Source organism: Staurois parvus, unplaced genomic scaffold (genome assembly GCF_062004578.1).
Source record: "Staurois parvus isolate SC_StPar_1 unplaced genomic scaffold, SC_StPar_1.0 ptg000337l, whole genome shotgun sequence".
Taxonomy (NCBI): domain Eukaryota; kingdom Metazoa; phylum Chordata; class Amphibia; order Anura; family Ranidae; genus Staurois; species Staurois parvus.
In genome coordinates this window covers 38237-56104 of record NW_028318133.1, presented here as the reverse complement: position 1 = coordinate 56104, position 17868 = coordinate 38237, and the positions used below count along the sequence as shown (strand labels likewise).

The 17868-nt window shown below is 47.4% G+C and overlaps 1 protein-coding gene across 1 annotated transcript in view; it reads left to right on the top strand.

Annotated features, from left to right (window-relative positions):
- Positions 1 to 14426, top strand: part of LOC149457045 (Krueppel-like factor 5) — a 65276-nt gene extending 50850 nt beyond the window's left edge. Inside the window, exon 4 of the mRNA XM_089684127.1 lies at positions 8440 to 14426. Coding sequence (XP_089540253.1) covers positions 8440 to 8618 — 179 coding nt within the window. The 3' untranslated portion in view covers positions 8619 to 14426. The remainder of the gene's footprint in view (positions 1 to 8439) is intronic.
- Positions 14427 to 17868: the final 3442 nt, after the last annotated feature.

Genomic DNA, 17868 nt, shown 5'->3' with positions numbered 1-17868 from the left:
CTGACCCCGGGCCCTCGGGCAGCGCTCGAGTTTCCAAATGGTCAGTCCGCCCCTGGTCAGGACTATGGAGTGAAGGGCATAGAGGGGGGAATGGGACGTCAAGTCATTTCTCTGCTGGGCTCTCCCAGATTTCCACGCTCGTATTCCGCAGCGCTTGAGTCCCGCTGGGTGTGTCTGTTCAAATATTAGCAGAAAGAAGAGAATGAGAAAAAAAAAAGTATAAAAATTCCCGCATTCATCTCAAATATTTGTTTTTCTCGTCAGTATAGTTCGCACGTACTCAGAAACCCGGGCAGAATTTTTATTACTTTATAACTAGCAGCAAAAATGTCGGGTGTAAAACTGGCGGCCCTCCGGCTATTGTGAAACTACAAGTCCCATCATGCCCCTGTCTTTGGGAGCCATGCTGGTAACTGTCAATCTTGCAATGCCTCATGGGACTTGTAGTTTGGCAACAGCTGGAGGGCCACCAGTTTGACACCCTTGTGCTAGGATGCAGGGTGTCTAGCACTGACTCAACAGTTTTTGTTTTTCTGACCATCCCCCAAGCTTTATCTATGCAAATCCAGCCTGCCTAGGAACATCCGCTTCTCCAGACTGACACCCACACACATTCAGTGTCCTCAGTCCCCCCTCCCTATCACAGTCCCCCCTTTACATCAGTGTCCTCTGACCCCCTCCACATCACAGTCCCCTCTTTACATCAGTGTCCTCAGTCCCCCTCCCCTTCACAGTCCCCCCTTTACATCAGTGTCCTCAGTCCCCCCCTCCCCATCACAGTCCCACCTTTACATCAGTGTTCTCAGTCCCCCCTCCCCATCACAGTCCCCCCTTTGCATCAGTGTCCTCAGTCACCCCTCCACATCACAGTCCCCCTTTACATCAGTGTCCTCAGTCACCCCTCCACATCCCAGTCCCCCCTTTACATCAGTGTCCTCTGACCCCCTCCACTTTACAGTCACCCCTTTACATAAGTGTCCTCATTCCGCCCTCCACATCATAGTCCCTCCTTTACACCAGTGTCCTCAGTCCCCCCTCCACATCACTGTCCCCCCTTTACATCAGTGTCCTGAGTCCCCCCTCCACATCACAGTCCCCCCTTTACATCAGTGTCCTGAGTCCCCCCTCCACATCACAGTCCCCCCTTTACACCAGTGTCCTCAGTCCCCCCTCCACATCTCTGTCCCCCCTTTACATCAGTGTCCTGAGTCCCCCCTCCACATCACAGTCCCCCCTTTACACCAGTGTCCTCAGGCCCCCCTCCCTATGACTGTCCCCCCTTTACATCAGTGTCCAGAGTCCCCCCTCCACATCACAGTCCCCTCTTTACATCAGTGTCCTTTGACCCCCTCCACATTACAGTCCCCCCTTTACATAAGTGTCCTCATTCCCCCCTCCCCATCACAGTCCCCTCTTTACATCAGTGTCCTCAGTCCCCCCTGCACATCACATTCCCCTCTTTGCATCAGTGTCCTCTGTACCCCTCCACATCATAGTCCCTCCTTTACACCAGTGTCCTCAGTCCCCACTCCACATCACAGTCCCCCCTTTACATCAGTGTCCTCAGTCCACCCTTCCCATCACAGTCCCCCGTTTACATCAATGTCCTCAGTCCCCCCTGCACATCACAGTCCCCTCTTTCCATCAGTGTCCTCTGTCCCCCTCCACATCACAGTCCCCCCTTTACACAAGTGTCCCCAGTCCCCCCTCCACATTACAGTCCCTCCTTTACATCAGTGTCCTCTGTCCCCCCTCCACATCACAGTTCCCTTCTTTCCATTAATGCCCTCAGTTTCCCCTCCACATCACAGTCCCTCCTTTACATCAGTGTCCTCCATCCCCCCTCCACATCACAGTCCCCCCTGTACATCAATGTCCTCTGTACCCCCTTCACATCACAGTCCCCCCTTTACATCAGTGTCCTCTGTCCCCCCTCCACATCACAGTCCCCACTTTACATCAGTATCCTCAGTTTGCCCTCCACATCACAGTCCCCCCTTTACATCAGTGTCTTCTGTCCCCCCTCTACATCACAGTCCCCCCCTTTACATCAGTGTCCTCAGTCCCCCTTTTACATCACAGTCCCCCCTTTACATCAGTGTCTTCAATCTCCCCCCTTTAAGTCATCAGTTCTATGTCCCAGTCCCCCCCCCCCCCCCCCACACACACACATATCAGTATCCTCAGCCCCCTGTACATCAAATAACCTTCTTCTCATCACAACTTCCCTCTTCACAGTCCTACCTTACACAGCAGGGCAGAGGGCGGGAGGTGAAGCAGGTCTGGACAGTGGTCGGGAGCTGCCTAAATTAACCTGTTAACCATCAGCAGTGGTGTCGTCACGGGAGAGGACTCCCATAATTCTAAGTGGCCTGACCACAGTGGTCTGGATATGGCTGTCACTCAGTCCAGATCAAGTATCTTAAAGGGGACCTTCACCCCCACCCACTTTCTCCCATTGCCCTCCTACCTACAGTATATAGCCATAAGTATTGGACGCCTGCCTTTTCAAGCATATGAACTTTAATGGCCCCCCAGTCTTAGTCCGTAGGGTTCAATATTGAGTTGGCCCCGCCCTTTGCAGCTATAACAGCTTTAACTCTTCTGGGAAGGCCGTCCACAAGGTTTAGGAGGGTGTCTATGGGAAGGTTGGACCATTCTTCCAGAAGCACATTTGTCAGGTCAGGCACTGATGTCGGGGGAGGAGGCCTGGCTCGTAGTCTCCGCTCTAATTCATCCCAAAGGTGTTCTATGGGGTTGAGGTCAGGACTCTGTGCAGGACAGTCAAGTTCCTCCACCCCAAACTGGCTCCTCCATGTCTTTATGGACCTTGCTTTGTGCACTGGTGGGCAGTCATGTTGGAACAGGAAGGGGCCATCCCCAAACTCTTCCCACAAAGTTGGGAGTATGAAATTGTCCAAAATGTCTTGGTATGCTGCCGCCTTAAGAGTTCCCTTCACTGGAACTAGGGGGCCAAGCCCAACCCCTGAAAAACAACCCCACACCATAATCCACCCTCCACCAAACTGTACACTTGGCACAATGCAGTCAGGCAAGTACCGTTCTCCAGAGAGCATGTCTCCACTGCTCTAGAGTCCAGTGGCGGCGTGCTTTGCACCATGGCATCCGACACTTTGCATTGCACTTGGTGATGTAAGGCTTGGATGCAGCTGCTCGGCCATGGAAACCCATTCCATGCAGCTCTCTACGCACTGTTGTTGGGCTCATCTGAAGGTCACACCAAGTTTGGAGATCTTTAGCTATTGCCTCTGCAGACAGTTGGTGACTTCTGCGCACTGTGTGCTTCAGCATGCGCTGACCCCGCCCTGTCATGTGACGTGGCCTACCACTTGGTGGCTGAGTGGCTGTTGTTCCCAGTTGCTTCCACTTTGTTATAATCCCACTAACAGTTGAGCGTGGAATATTTATTAACCAGGAAATGTCACGGATGGACTTATTGCACAGGTGGCCACCTATCACGGGACCACGCTTGGAGTCACTGAGCTCCTGAGAGTGACCCATTCTTTCACAAATATTTTTAGAAGCAGTCTGCATGCCTAGGAGCTTGATTTTATACACCTGTGGCCATGGAGGGGATTGGAACACCTGAGTCACATGATTTGGAGGGCTGACCCAATACTTTTGGCAATATAGTGTAGTTGTTTCCCGCAGCCTCCTGGGATACCTACATCATGCATCCCAGGAGCCCGTGGGATACTGTCTACTGTTTATGCTTCACAAGCAAGGGTGGACTGATAACTCATGGGGCCCCCGGGCAATAGGGGATCATGGGGCCCCTGTGTCCTTGCCCAAACTCAAAAAAGCCTATGAAAAAGGTACCAGGGGCATCTCATAGGGCCCCCTACTGACCCCGGGCCCTCGGGCAGTGCCCGAGTTTCCAAATGGTCAGTCTACCCCTGTTCACAAGGCAATAATCATGGGCACTGGCAGGAACCGCAGGAGAGACAGATGGTCCCCTTCGATACCCACATCATGCAGGAGCCCATGGGGTACTCTACAGCTCATGCATCACAAGGCAATATTCAAGGGCACTGGCTGTTTTTTCCCAACTTTTGCAGCTGGCTCCCTGATGAAGTGACATGAGCATCATCACAGGGCCAGCTGCAGGAACTCAGGAGAGGCAGATGGTCCTCTGATGATGTCAGAAGCAGATAGCTACACAGGACCAGATGTGTAGTGGTGGAGCGAAGGATCCTGACAGAAGACCACTGGATCGTTGAGCATGTGAGTATGTACTTTTTGCAGAACCCAGCTATAGAGGGAAGAGGAAAAATATAGGTTGGGGAAAAAAAATAGGTTGGGGAAGGAGCTTATGACCCTACCGTAGAATGTGGCTTCTGATCCTTCATCCTTAGCACCCGTGACCTTACACAGCCTTTTCTGTAGATTGGTGGGAAACTTGGGAATCCTAAATATCGTAAAAAAGTGCTTATTGGTGCCCATCAGCAATAGCACATGTGCTTTAGGTGGATGTAAATTTTTGGGGACCCCTCTGAAATAGGATAAATCCTGGTCCCTGTGCAGATCACCCCCTCTGCAGCCCCTCAGGTTGTGATTTTCTACAAAGTTGCAACTCCATTGTTAACACTGGAGAAGAAGAGATTCAGGAAATCCTTCCTCCTACCTGCAGCAGACTGATGCCATCCTCTCAGCCTAGGCACAGTCACTTTACTGGTCTGAAAGATGTTTTTTTAATGATAAAAGGCAGAAATTAACCCTTCAACGGTAAATCTGAGATATCGTTCTTTGTAAGTGGAGGATATGTAAGTGATCACTTGTACTATTAAAACAGTTTTTAAATAAGAATATAGTCAAAGCCACCAAAGGGCCAAGATGGCGGATGGTTCAGTTGAACTTCAGGCTAGAAATACAGTTCTGATAGCTTGTCCTACAACCTTTTGAAATAAAATTAGAGAAAAAAAGCTTCCAGAATCATAGATAACATCTACAAATCTTGATTAAGGAATGTTATAGGAAGATAAGATTTCAGGACACAAGAATTTTTATTGGACTTTGGTATCCAAGTTGTAAAAGAATGTTTATTGGGAGGGAGAGTGATCTCTTTGCTGTCAGTGACTAGTACTCCTTCCAGAGTTAACCAGCTACACACAGTCACTAACTCTTCAAGCACTGGGGTCATCTACGCACATAGCCAAAGAATCACTGGTTGCCCCCTGTCGATATCCACCAGGCTCTTCCTAGTGAGGAAGATGTAGATTTGCACCACCATAGAAAAGCTGGACTCTTTCCCACCAACTTCCTACTGGTTCTCCCCTGTGAGCCTCTTCAGAGCCATCTTGATCCCTGGACTCAAGCATGTGAATAAGCCCCCCAGGCTGCACAGGGGTCTCCTCCTGCAGGACTGGACCCAGGAACTCAGCACACTACTGCTCAGGCCTCAGACTATTTATGGACTCTCTCACCACCTACTGGGCACACCTCCCCAGGGATTTGCCGGAGTCCCAAAAATATTCAGGCTGCATATCCTGTTCTTTCTCCCACTATGCTTCTAGAATCCTCTAGAGGACGGGGGGGATTAACAGAGAAGCAGCCCATGAGACATTAAGCAGCCCTAAAAATCAACTACTGCTCCTTTGATTACAGTGGAGCCAAATAAATGTAACTAGCAGCCTACTCTACACTAGGAGGGTGCTACAGATGATTAGCAAAGGGCCCTCTTCCACCTAACCATACAGACTATATGGCCATACGTTTGTGGACACCTGACCATCACATCTATATGTGTTTGCTGGGCATCCCATACCAAAATTATGGCCACTAATATGGTGTTGTTCGCTACCACCCCTCTATCTTGCACTTGGAACCGTCACATCTATAGGAGTTTGTTGGGCATCCCAAAACTATATGGTGTCTAATATGATGTTGTCTTCCCCCTAACTCCACCTCAATGCTATTTTTATCTTAGCAAATGAACTAATTTTGGAAAATATTTCCCAAAACTTGATGATTGTGAAAGTGGTTAAGGTTAAGGAGCTCCATATAATAAAGATCTCTAAAACTTATGATTGTTGTAAAATGTTGTGGTGTCTTGAGTTTATTGATAAATAGATATACATAGACAGCCAATGCAAATAGGGGGTTAACCCTTCCGCAGGGATAAAGAATTTGAAATGTTATTTGGGGCATGATACATTGTAAACATCACTAGATGGCAGGATGTGGATCTGGACTGAGTCACTGTCCTATCCAGACTGTGGTAGCTGCCATTTAGGAGCTGGTTCTTTCCTCCACCCTCTGCCGCATTCATTATCACAGCTGAGCAGAGGGCGGGAGACACAGCGGCACTGGATGGAGGGTGGGAGGCACCGCAGCATTGGATGGAGGCCGGGAGGCACAGTAGCACTAGATGGAGGGCAGGAGGCACAGCGGCACTGGATGGAGGGTAGGAGGCACAGCAGAACTGGATGGAGGGCGGGAGGCGCAGCAGAACTGGATGGAGGGAGGGAGGCACAGCAGCACTAGATGGAGGGCAGGAGGCACAGCGGCACTGGATGGAGGGCAGGAGGCACAGCAGAACTGGATGGAGGGCGGGAGGCACCGCAGCACTAGATGGAGGGCAGGAGGCACAGCAGCACTGGATGGAGGGCGAGAGGCATAGCGGCACTGGATGGAGGGCAGGAGGCACAGCAGCACTGGATGGAGGGCGGGAGGCACCGCAGCACTAGATGGAGGGCAGGAGGCACAGCAGCACTGGATGGAGGGCAGGAGGCAGAGCAGAACTGGATAGAGGGTGGGAGGCACAGCGGCACTAGATGGAGGGCAGGAGGCACCGCGGCACTGGATGGAGGGCGGGAGGCACCAACGCACTGGATGGAGGGCAGGAGGCACAGCAGCACTGGATGGAGGGTGGGAGGCACCGCAGCACTGGATGGAGGGCAAGAGGCACCACAGCACTGGATGGAGGGCAGGCATGGGAGCTGCCCATATTAACTTCTCAAGTTAACCATTAGGTGAGTGGTTGTTAGGATACAGGGTGGTACCAGCAACCAATCATCAGCTTGGTAATAGGAAACATTAGCTCCAGCAGCTCCTACTGCCACCCTCTGCCCAGTGCTGCTGTGCCTCACACTCTCCAATCTGCTGTGTGCCACTGTGAGGTTGGAGAATGAAGGGGCTACACTGGCTGTGAAGGTGTGAAGGCGGCAGACACTGCTGGAAGGTGTAAAGGGGCAGAGAGGACACTGCTGTGGTGTGGGGGTTGATATGAAGGGGGGCAAAGGACACTACTGTTGAGGGAGTGGTGTTAATGTAAAGGGGGGTTGAGGACACTGCTGTGAATAAAGGGGGGGTGTGATGTGAAGGGGATTTCAGAAGACTGCTATGAAGAGGGAACTGTGATATGAAGTGGGGGGGGGTCTGTGATGTAAAGGGGGAGATTGTGATATGCAGTGGGACCAGGGGCGGACTGACAACTCATGGGGCCCCCGGGCAATAGGGGATCATGGGGCCCCTGTGTCCTTGCCCAAACTCAAAAAAGCCTAAGAAAAAGGTACCACAGGCATCTCATGGTGCCCCCTACTGACCCCAGGCCCTCGGGCTGTGCCCGAGTTTCCAAATGGTCAGTCCGCCCCTGAGTGGGACTGAGGGCACTGATGTAAGAATGGGTTTGAGATATAAGAGTAGGGAGGCTACGATGAGAAGGATCTGAGTCTACACAAACATGCGATTTGGACCTCTGCTGTAAGAAAATGTTTCTGACTGAAACTCCGAGAATTTTAATTCAGTAATCTGGTGTAGAATAAGGGTGGGATGCCCTGGGAGAAATGGAGCCCATGCTAATGAAGCTTTGGCATGGTCTTTTGAGGTGGTCTCCAAAATCATCTCACATTGAATACCAGATGACAACCCTACCTCTTAGGCCCTGAAGTGGTTTACCAATAACCCATTGGAAAACCTTTATATATGGCACCCACCTTCAAAACCATCTTACCTTTGAAGGGACCAACTGTTCAATGGTCTTTCCAACAGGCAGAGAGTACCTTTTCCCACAAGGTCCAGTGCTACCTTACCTGGGGCGGACTGACAACTCATGGGGCGCCCGGGCAATAGGAGATCATGGGGCCCCTGTGTCCTTGCCCAAACTCAAAAAAGCCTATGAAAAAGGTACCAGGGGCATCTCATGGGACCCCTACTGACCCTGGGCCCAAGGGCAGTGCCTGAGTTTCCAAATGGTCAGTCCGCCCCTGTACCTTACACATCTAAACTGAGGCTTTAACTACATGAGGAAGTGAAGGTGAGTAATTGCTGGGAAAGAAAAGGAAGTCTAAGAGAAAGCAAACGATAACCGCAATGAAAATGAATAATTTTTCTGCCTTAGTGAAGCAATTCCAGAAGGCTATGATTGTTTGTGTAATTGTGGTAATTGTACTAACTGTCAACATTTCATTATTCTGGCAGGTGAGAAGCCCTATAAATGTGCCTGGGAGGGATGTGACTGGCGGTTTGCCCGTTCTGACGAGCTCACAAGACACTACCGTAAACACACAGGCGCCAAGCCTTTCAGATGCGCAGCTTGCGGCCGCTGCTTTTCCCGCTCGGACCACCTTGCCTTACACATGAAAAGGCATCAGAACTGAAAACACTTTCTAAGAAGTCATTTTTATTGTAAATAAGGTCTAGAGACATTTAACGGGAGTTCTAAAAGAACAATACGAGTAAAGCAGAGCGAACGAACTTCGTGAGGTCCTCACGTAAACACAAACGCAAAAAAAAAACACAAAAAAAGAAGAATTTTGCTTTTATTATGGAATTACATCAATATTTTTCTGAAGGCCAACGTCCATTAAGGGAAAATCACTACAATTCATTTGTCTTCCATTTGACACCATGCCTTTCATTGTATGGAGGAATTTTGAAAAACACTTTTAATGGTAATATCCCTGGAATAAAAACTTTGGCCATCAATGGGAAGCCAGTCGTAGTTAGTTGAATTCAACTGCACCTGTTCTGCAAAGTTGAAGATGTTTCACTACCCATTCAAGTGTCTTCATCAATTCTAATCAGGGCCAGGACAAACTGGGAACAGGAGGGGTGGCTGCCCTGAGCCCTGTTGTATCATGGGAAGTGGGGGGGGGGGCACCACGGTTCCTGCTGCTACAAGCTGACAATAGTAGATACAGCAGCATCACTACTCCATTTAGCTTACTATGGGAAGTGACAAACAGAATCAGGAGAGCAGAAGAGAGTTGGGAGGAGGTGCAGGCTGTGCTCTCTCTCCCTTCCAGCTCTTCCTTCTGCCATTGCAGTGCTCCTGCATTGGGACTCTTGGATCGGGACTGTCCCCATCTACTCCCAGCAAAGAGGAGATGTGGTTAATTAAGGAAACCCTGAGGGTCAAAGATTTGTGCTGGAAAGGGTGATTTCAGCAGGGGGAGTTGTACTGGGAGGAGGGAGAGTTTTTGTTTGGGGAGAATTTTGGCTTGCAAAGGGAATATATGCTTAGGGGCTATCGTGCAGATTGGTGCTTGATATTTTTTTGGGGGGTTGTGGACGTACATCTTGGGGGGGGGGGTGTAGTCTTGCATCTTCGCCCCGGGCGCTAGGTAACCTTGTCCCGGCACTGATTCGAATGAACTTGAATGAATGACAAAATGTCTTCAACATTATGGAACGAGTTTAATTGACTCTAACTAACTACTACAAGCTTTGCTATGACCTGGATGGATATGAACCTTCATAAATTTCCTTGGTGGACAAAAGCAGTACGAACAGTGGACTTCAAGAATCTGCAAGCCTACATTTGTGCATGATGAGGTTGAAATACAACAGTTTCAGGCTTCTTCTGTTGCACAGACAAAGCTTCTGTTGAGCGGCTGCCCCTTGCTGTAATAAGTAACCTTACTGGTTTATTAATGGTGCTGGAACACTGTGTAAAATAGATTTGGATTTAGCAGAAACAGGACCTTCATGGTGTGTTATTACAGATCATCAATGAAAGCGATGGCACATCTGAACTTGGGAACAGTTGGGTTGACTTCAACACAGCAAGTTGTAACTTATTGCAACGAGAATCAACCCAAGCAATGTCATATCAACCTGTGCGTTCAACAGCCAAAACAAGAGCTGACCTGTACAAGCTTTCTATAAAGAGGCAGAAAGCTTTTGTTTACCTCTGTGCGACACTGAAACTGACCTCATGTGCCTAAAATGATCTATCTTTTTGAAAGTTGATGTAATAGGAGAACATTCATGGAAAGAAGCACATCTTCTGCACCATGAGACAAAATGTTACGTAAGCTTCTTCATTTTTCATTTCTGTGGACATGCTGGAAACTTTGATCCAAAATAATTCCATCCTATAACTGGGTAAATATGAATCAAAGGGCAGAAACACTCCAATTCATGGTGTTGTGAACACGTGAACAAAAAACATGTCTCTAATAACTGGATCTGTTACCCAGTATGGCCAAAAGTCAAACGATGGACACCTGGCCATCATGTCTACTTGACTCTTCAAGGTATGAAAACCATGGGCATTGATATGGATTTGACCCCTCTTTGCAGCTGTAATAGCCTCTACTCTTCTGGGAAGACGTTCCACAAGATTTTGAAGGTTGTCTGTGGGAATTTGTGCCTTTTCAGCCAAAAGACCATTTGTGATGTGTGATGGGAAGACCTGGCTCAGCCTCCTAAATAATACAATGGTGTTCAGGGTGGAGGTCATGGCTCTGTGCAGGCCTCTCAAATTTCCCCACACCAAATTTAATAAACTGATTAAAATGCCTTTATGGGGTTGTCTTTGTGCACAGATGTGAAGATCAGGGGTCAGGCTCAGAGACCAGTACCTATAGCAATAGAGAGACTCCCACCAACCAGCAGCATCAGTACACAAGTAGGTCACCCAGGAAGATGATGCAGGGTTACCCAAAGCACGAGGTGTAAGTACTAACCAGTATTCACCAGAGCTCCTAGAGCTGCATGCTAGTACCAGGTTATGGTCCTCAGGATCACCCCAACAGGAGGTGAGCAAGCTGGGGTCCAGTAGCAGATACAGCAGGTAGGGATCAAGCAGATGTGGAGTCAGTAACAAGCAAAGGTTGGTAACAAATGGTTGCAGTTTGGGATCAAGCAGAAGCGTAGTCAAGGAACAAGCCAAGGATGGTAATGAGAGTTATGGACAGAAGCAAAAGTGAAGATTCTGGCAAACAGGAAGTACACAGGCATCGCTTAAATAGAAAGTTCATGGGAGGAGCAAGGAGTTCAAGGTTCACCAGAAACAAGATAGAACGGAAGTTTGTTTAAGTAATCAGGCAAGGAGCTGTCCGGCATCTCAGGTGGCTTTACAAGAAGAAGCTAGATGCAGCAGAGATTGTGGGTTCAGGTCCCGGTCCTGACAACAGGGGGTGCAGTCATACTGGAACAGAAAGGTGCCTCCACCAATTTGTTATCACAAGGCTGGAAGTTCATAATAAAACGTCTCTGTATGCAATCCTTTGGAAGGGTGTCCTCATACATTCGGCCATATAGCAGATGTGCTGGTCAAGTGTCCAGAAACATTTGGCCATTTGGTGTACTGCAATCATGACATGTCATCTGTACTTTTATATTGTCAACTGAACACCAGTATGGATAAAATACACGTACTATACTGCTTGTTAGCAGACATACTTTACAAGTGTCATTTTCATGAATAACCGACCTGTGGAAGTTATTAGAGCAACACAAAGGACTGTAAAAAAATTTCATATGAATTTATGTTCTCCTCCTGACCACTTATACAAAGAAAGTGGTGTGCTGTGATAGTCGCATTTTGTAGATACCGCTGTATATGAATTCACTGCTGACTTCAAACTGTCACAGACGTGAATTGAAAACATAATGGTGAACAAGGCTCATGGATCAATGTTTTTATTCAGACCATTGTACTAGATCATATGTAATGTTGTATCATTTATCATCTCTAAGTGCCAAATTTAAAAAGACACTGTCCGTAGACCATGGACCAAGTGATGGTGCCACCCAATTGCCTATCATCCCAGTAGGGTATACTCATACGTACTTCCTCACAAACTCATGGATCAATGTGTCTGTTGAGACCATTGTACAAGATCATATGTATCACTGTATCATTTATCATCTCTAAGTGCCATTTTTAAAAAGACACACTTCGTAGATCATGGACAAAGTGATGGTGCCTCCCAATTGCCTACCCTCCAGTAGGGTATACTCACCAAACCGTACTCCCTCGCATACTCAAGGATCAATGTTTTTATTCAGACCATTGTACAAGATCATTTTTAACATCGTATCATTTATCATCTCTAAGTGCCATCTATTAAATAAAAGACACTGTCCGAGTCTCCGTAGACCATGGACCAAGTGACGGTGCCACCCAATTGCCTACCATCCCAGTAGGGTATACTCATACGTACTTCCTCACAAACTCATGGATCAATGTGTCTGTTGAGACCATTGTACAAGATCATATGTATCACTGTATCATTTATCATTTCTAAGTGCCATCTGTTGAATAAAAGACACTGTCCGTCAGGCGCGGACTGACCATTTGGAAACTCGGGCACTGCCCGAGGGCCGGGGTCAGTAGGGGGCTCCATGAGATGTCCCTGGTACCTTTTTCATAGGCTTTTTTGAGTTTGGGCAAGGACACAGGGGCCCCATGATCCCCTATTGCCCGGGGGCCCCATGAGTTTTCAGTCCGCCCCTGCTCTCCATAGACCATGGACCAAGTGACGGTGCCACCCAATTGCCTACCATCCCAGTAGGGTATACTCATACGTACTCCCTCACAAACCCATGGATCAATGTGTCTGTTGAGACCATTGTACAAGATCATATGTATCACTGTATCATTTATCATCTCTAAGTGCCATTTTTAAAAAGACACTGTTCGTAGATAATGGACAAAGTGATGGTGCCTCCCAATTGCCTACCATCCCAGTAGGGTATAATCACCAATCTGTATTCCCTCACATACTCATGGATCAGTGTTTTTATTTAGACCATTGTACAAGATCATATTTAACATTGTATCATTTATCATCTCTAAGTGCCATCTATTAAATAAAAGACACTGTTCGTAGATCATGGACAAAGTTATGGTGCCTCCCAATTGCCTACCACCCCAGTATGGTATACTCATACGTACTCCCTCACAAACTCATGGATCAATGTTTCTGTTGAGACCATTGTACAAGATCATATGTATCACTGTATCATTTATCATCTTTAAGTGCCATTTATTAAATAAAAGACACTGTCCGTAGACCAAGGACCAATCAGTGGGGCTTCCTAATTGCCTACCATCCCAGCAAGGTATAGTCACCAATCCTTACTCCTTCGCAACCTCCTTGCTGCTGGAGTCCACCCGCTGTTGGAGCTTACTGGGCCAGATGATGTAACTACCTCCCATGTGACAATGTTTGGACTTGTTGATTGGCCACTCAGACCCGAGCACAGTCACATGGGGTAGGTCACAAGCTGTCTTAAACTCAGAAACTCGGTTCTATTATAATAATGGAATGAGGCCTCTGATGGAGCATGGAGGTAGAGATGGAGTATGATCTGGTGAGTATACCTTGCTTAGGTGGCCTATCAGGAAGTCACTGTTGCTCTGCCGTGAATGGGAAAAGAGGCAGATTCTTTTTAAATTGACTCCATCTGTAAAAGGAGGAAAATATTACTTACCCGACCTGGCCACATCTGCCAATTGTTTTCTGCAGAAGAATCTTAAGAATCCGACACTTTCGGTTGTGTCAGATGCCTAGTCCTACAATGTGTGCTGTGTTTTCTCCCTCCAGCCTCTGCCTCCTGTAATGGTGCAAGGGCCGGCAAATGGAACCGCAGCACTTGGCGGCGAATACAGACATATGACACACTTGAAATTTTCGAATGCTGAATATTTTGCCAGAGGCAATACTCTGCAAGAATGTAACGCAGGGACTCTTTGCCTGCTGGAGAGATATCTATTAAGCAGGGGCGGACTGACCATTTGGAAACTCGGGCACTGCCCGAGGGCCCGGCTCAGGAGGGAGCCCCATGAGATGCCCCTGGTACCTCTTTCATGGGCTTTTTTGAGTTTGGGCAAGGACACAGGGGCCCCATGATCCCCTATTGCCTGGGGGCCCCATGAGTTGTCAGTCCGCCCCTGCTATTAAGGGTCTCTTTTGCGGAGGGCAGTTTTTGGAAATAAGGCAACAGAGTTGCTTTAACACTCTTCTGAGACTGAAACAAAGAATTATTCTAAAACATTTTTTTGCCCCCCTACATATACCGTATTGTACCTCCGGTTCTAATGCCACATGCAACACCACAGCCAATGTCTGAATATTGTTGTCTAACTATTTTTTTTTTCCTTTTTACCAAATGAAATGAAAACTTGGAAATTTATTTTTTATTTTAAATATTAAATAAATAATTACACAACAGTCGCGTTTTATTTTCTTGGTTTTTTAGACACAGTGGGCTGGATGTACTAAAGGCAAATAGACTGTGCACTTTGCAAATGCCGATGCATTCATTTTCCCTAGTAAATGTAGATGTGATAATGCTTCACTTTGTAAAGAATATCCAAATCAGGTGCAAGGAAAATAAAAAAAAAGCATTTTTACTTGCACATGATTGGATGATGGAAATCAGCAGAGCTCTACTACATTTACTAAGCTCTGGGGAAAATAAGTGCAACTGCATTTGCAAAGTGCACAGTCTATTTGCCTTTAGTAAATCAACCCCAGTGAATACAAAAGTAACAAGTGTATCTATAAGCAAACGTCTTTTCTTGGTTTTGAATGGAGCGAGGAAGGGTTAGACCCTTTGTCAACTTTTTTACTTACACTGTGAGTCAGAATTAGATCCTCCACAAGGAATCCCAGGCAAGAGCCTAGGACCCAAACATTGGCCCCAGACACCCGGCTTCCTCCTCTGTCCTTTTTTCCTTTCCTCCTCTCAGCTGAAGGATCAATCATGACATGGCAGCGTCCCACACAGAGAGAGTGCTGGCCTGCGCTGCGCCCAGGCACCCCTAGGTGGCAGTGCGGCCTAGGCAACTGCCTAGTTTGCCTAGTGGATGCACCGGCCCTGCAGGTCACTCTAGCTCCTCCACACCAAACTGGTCAAACTATGTCTTGAAGGTCCAGCCAAGTAAGGATGTGTGATGGGATGACCTGGCTTAGCATTCCAATTCATCCCAAAGATGTTCAGTAGGCTTGAGTTCAGGACTCTTTGCAAGCTACTCAAGTTCCTCCATGCCAAACTGCTTAAACAATGTCCTTATGGTCAGGCCAGGTACTGGTGTGTAATGAGAAGACCTGGTTACAGTTTCAGTTCATCCCAAAGGTGTTCAGTAGGGTTGAGGACAGGACTGTTTGCAAGCCACTCAAGTTCATCCACATCAAATGGATCAAACTATGTCTTTAAAGTCAAACCAAGTAATGATTTGTGATGGGATGACCTGGCTTAACATTCCAATTAATCCCAAAGATATTCGTTAGGGTTGAGGTCAGAACACTCACATTCCTCCACACCAGACTAGTCAAACCATGTCCTTATGGTCAGGCCAGGTACTGGTGTGTAATGAGAAGACCTGGTTAGAGTTCCAGTCAGGGGCGGACTGACCATTTGGAAACTCGGGCACTGCCTGAGGGCCTGGGGTCAGTAGAGGGCCCCATGAGATGCCCCTGGTACCTTTTTCATAGGTTTTTTTGAGTTTGGGCAAGGACACAGGGGCCCCATGATCCCCTATTGCCTGGGGATCCCATGAGTTGTCAGTCCGCCCCTAGTTCCAGTTTATCCCAAAGGTGTTCAGTAAGGTTGAGGACAGGACTGTCTGCAAGCCACTCAAGTTCATCCACACCAAACTGATCAAACTATGTCTTTAAAGTCAAACCATGTAATGATTTGTGATGGTATGACCTGGCCAGGGGTGGACTGACAACTCATGGGGCCCCCGGGCAATAGGGGATCATGGGGCCCCTGTGTCCTTGCCCAAACTCAATAAAGCCTATGAAAAAGGAACCAGGGGCATCTCATGATCCCATGCCCTCGGGCAGTGCCCGAGTTTCCAAATGGTCAGTCCGCCCCTGGACTTGGCTTAACATTTCAATGAATCCCAAAGATATTCGTTAGGGTTGAGGACAGAACACTCACATTCCTCCTCAACAGACTGGTCAAATCATGTCCTTATGGTCAGGCCAGGTACTGGTGTGTGATGAGAAGATATAAGGTGCATCCGTTTACAGAGAAATTAAAGCAATTCCTGAGAAACTAAACTAAAGCTGTTACATCTCCGAATGGAGGCATTATACAAAATGGATGCCAGTTAAAAAGATATATCTCCTTACAAGTAGGGTTAAGAACAAGACTCTCTGCAACCCACCCAAGTTCATCCACACCAGACTGGTCAAACTTTGTCTTTATGGTCAAGCCTGGTACTGATGTTTGAGGAGAAGACCTGGTCAGCATTTCAATTCATCCTAAAGGTGTTCAGTAGGATTGAGGTCAAGGTTCTGTGCAGGACACTCAAGTTCCTTCACACCAAACTGCTGTGACCATGTATTTATGGAGCTGGCTTTGTACACAGGGGCACCGTCATGCTGGAACGGAAAAGGGTCTCTGCCAGACTGTTACCACAAGGTTGGAATTGTACAATTTTATAACAAAAAATGTCTTTTTATGTTGTAGCATTGCCAGTAACTCTTACTGGGAATTCCTGAACTTTGTCTTTTGAAGGTTTCCATATATAGGTAGATGTGATGGTCAGATGTCTACTAACATTTGATCATACAATGAATATCAACCAAATTCTGCATTAAAATTTGAGTTGTCATTTCTAAGATCTGTTACGATGTTTAGCCTTATGGGGACCATTTTTTTTTAGATTACTCATAGCAGTCTATAGGTAAGCAGCTAACAGAAAGAAAACACCCAGAACCTTTTGTTAAGAGCATTTTTAAAACGAATCTAGCACAGGTAGAAGCAGGGGCAGACTGACAACTCATGGGACCCCCGGGCAATAGGGGATCACGGGGCCCCTGTATCCTTGACCAAATTCAAAAAAGCCTATGAAAAAGGTACCAGGGGCATCTCATGGGGCCCCCTACTGACCCTGGGCCCTCGGGCAGTACCCGAGTTCCAAATGGTCTTTCCGCCCCTGGGTAGAAGAAATAGTGTACTGTAGGTAGTGTACTGTATATAATTCTTTTATGGGATATGTCACCCTTAATAAGTTATGTATATAAGAAAGCCTAAACTCATACCCCCGGCCACTCTGTCCGCCAAGTGATGTGACTCACAGTGTTGGAATGTAAATAGTGACAACAAGGACTCAAGAAGCGTACGCCCTACAGTCATGTCGAGATTTGTTGTGTGACACCTAGCCAACCAAGATTACTGAGTTTATGAACAGAAGAAAAATGCAAGGTTTATTTTTAAATTTATATATATATATATATACACACACACATTATATTGCCAAAAGTATTGGTTGGCCTGCCTTTACACGCACATGACCTTTAATGGCCCCCCAGTCTTAGTCCGTAGGGTTCAATATTGAGTTGGCCCCGCCCTTTGCAGCTATAACAGCTTCAACTCTTCTGGGAAGGCCGTCCACAAGGTTTAGGAGGGTGTCTATGGGAAGGTTGGACCATTCTTCCAGAAGCACATTTGTCAGGTCAGGCACTGATGTCGGGGGAGGAGGCCTGGCTCACAGTCTCCGCTCTAATTCATCCCAAAGGTGTTCTATGGGGTTGAGGTCGGGACTCTGTGCAGGACAGTCAAGTTCCTCCACCCCAAACTGGCTCCTCCATGTCTTTATGGACCTTGCTTTGTGCACCGGCCATCCCCAAACTCTTCCCACAAAGTTGGGAGCATGAA